The 2,211-nt window shown below is 63.1% G+C and overlaps 2 protein-coding genes across 2 annotated transcripts in view; one reads left to right on the forward strand and one right to left on the reverse strand.

The window, feature by feature from the left end:
- The window catches only part of RAB10 (RAB10, member RAS oncogene family), a 58,522-nt gene extending 57,640 nt beyond the window's left edge, over positions 1-882 (reverse strand). Inside the window, exon 1 of the mRNA XM_035899673.1 lies at positions 736-882. Coding sequence (XP_035755566.1) covers positions 736-882 — 147 coding nt within the window. The remainder of the gene's footprint in view (positions 1-735) is intronic.
- A 669-nt stretch (positions 883-1,551) lies between these two features.
- The window catches only part of KIF3C (kinesin family member 3C), a gene marked incomplete at its 3' end in the record, with an annotated part of 20,518 nt that continues 19,858 nt past the window's right edge, over positions 1,552-2,211 (forward strand). Inside the window, exon 1 of the mRNA XM_009644088.2 lies at positions 1,552-1,582. Coding sequence (XP_009642383.2) covers positions 1,552-1,582 — 31 coding nt within the window. The remainder of the gene's footprint in view (positions 1,583-2,211) is intronic.

Raw genomic sequence — 2,211 nt, forward strand, 5'->3', positions numbered from 1 at the left:
GCGGAGTTCCCCCAGGTGAGGCGGGAGTCAGGGCAGAGCTGGGACGGGGCTCGGGGGTCACAAACCAGGGGCATCCCAGCCTGCAGCCCCCGGAGCCAGGCAGGGCTGCAGCTCCTTCCAGCGCCCCGTTAGCATGGCCGGTGATGGGCAAAGTGGCACAGGGTACAGCTGGGCCATCCAGCCCCGCATCCCTACCGGGTTCATCCTCCAGGGCCACCTCAGCAGGTCTGGTCCCCCAGGGCAGCCCCGAGGGCCTGCAGGCGAGGCGGCACTTTGCAGCAGCTTTTGTTCCCCGTTTTCCGTTCCTCGGGAGATGCAGCTCGTCACTCACCCCGCTGGTTTTTAGCGGCTGGGGGTCATTTGGCAAAAGGGCAGTTGCCTTTAACGACACGCCTGTGGATGGGAAGAGGTTGGAGCTCCGTGCCCCAAGCTGGCTCCCGTACAGCCGCTGCCGTCTAATTATAGAGGAGTCAGCTGCCAGCAAACTGATCCATCCTAAATCCAGGCTTAAGTATGAGCTGCGCTTGCCCCTCCAACTCCCCCCGCTTCGATACGGGGTGAATCTTCCACCGGAGCGATCCCCTTGCTGCCTGCCTGGGTGGCTGTGGGAGCTGCCCTTTCCCTGCCCTCCTGTGCCGCTCCTGGGCCATCTCTGCTGCTCTACGAACGCTCAGGTCGTGGACCAAAACCGCCAGAAAACCTCTGATCTCAGCCCAAGGGGTAGCCGGAGCTTACCTTCCCCAGCCCGCCCTGCGCCGGCCTCTGCTCGCGCTGCCGGGAGGTGGAGGCAGCCTGGTCCTGCCCGCGGGGTCCGTAGGGGACAACCAGGAGCCATTTCTTCTTCCTCCAAGCCCTGTACAGGGAGCCTGGCTCGTCGGGCATGGGGAGAGGAGGCGTTTGCAGCGTGGGCCGGGAGGTTTCAGCAGAAGCTGGAGGCTCATTCCCAGATATCTTTTGCAGAAGCGGTGCGGTAGGACACATCTCTCAAGTCAGAGAAAGAGAAAGGCATCCCGTGCCAAGAGGGAGACGTGCCGGGGGTGGCAGCGTGGTGACCCCCATGGGGCATTTGCTTCGGAGAGGCTATGATGGGCGGCCGGAGCAGCTCCAGGTCCTGAGGAGAAGAGACTGGGCAAACATAGAATCCCAGAATGGTTTGGGTTGGCAAAGCCCTTGAAGCTCCCCCAGCCCAACCGCTCCCCTACCCCTGCCATCCCACCCCCAAACCCTGGCCCTCAGCACCGCCTCTGCCCGGCTGTTAAATCCCCCCAGGGCTGGGGACTCGACCCCTTCCCTGGGCAGCCCCTTCCAGTGCCTGACAGCCCCAAGGGGAAGGAATTTTTCTGAAGCCAACATCAGCTGGTCCAAGCACCAGGCAGCTCTTGGGCAAATGGCCGAGCTCCCCCCAGCTCCTGCTGCTTGGCTTCAGGATGGGGCTCAGCTGGGGACTCCAGGATTTGGGATGGGCGGCTCCTCAGGCACCCTCCACCCTCCCCGGCAGTGCCAGGAAGAGAGGGGCAGCCGGAGACTCTGTCCGTGACCCAGCACGTCGAAATGGGGACAGCACGAGGGAAGGCGGGAGCGGGTGGAGGATGAGGAGTGGCACGAGCTGACAGGGATGTGGCCGAACTGAACCGCAAAACCGCTGCGGAGGAGGGAAATGGAGAAACGAATCGGGTGGATCTCTGGGAATGCTGGTGAGCCGGTTTTGGGGGAAAGCAGCCAAATGCCTGCTGGAGCCCCAGGGTCTCTTTCCCCCTGTAGAAGCCAAGAGATGAAAGCTGAGAGTGAGAAGGGCCATCGGTGGGGGGCAAGCGAGAGGATCCAGTCCCTCGGCTGCTGCCCGAGCTGGGGATGGTGTCGCGCAGGGACATACCCTTTCCCCATCAGGGGGGACAGGCTTTTCTCCAGGCGTGGTGTGGCCAACACCAATACCAGTTAGCCAAACCTCAAGAGAAAGCCTAAGGAGTGTCAACCCAATGCTGCCGGCACGGGGACCATTGCCTCTGCTCCCAGCCCATGTCCCTGCTCCCAACCTGTGCCCTTCTGTGTCCCTGCAGCAGCATCCGCAGGGGGCTGAGGTCCCCCCTGGGGACAGTGATGCCCTCTGGGACTCCGCTGGCTATGGCTGTGAGGATGATGATGAGCTGAGCGGGAGGAGGTGGAGGCCAAGTGCCATCAGCCCCATCCTGCATTCCAGCCCCAAGCTGAGGC

Source organism: Egretta garzetta, unplaced genomic scaffold, assembly GCF_000687185.1.
Source record: "Egretta garzetta isolate BGI_Z169 unplaced genomic scaffold, ASM68718v1 scaffold520, whole genome shotgun sequence".
In the NCBI taxonomy this organism is placed as follows: Eukaryota; Metazoa; Chordata; class Aves; order Pelecaniformes; family Ardeidae; genus Egretta; species Egretta garzetta.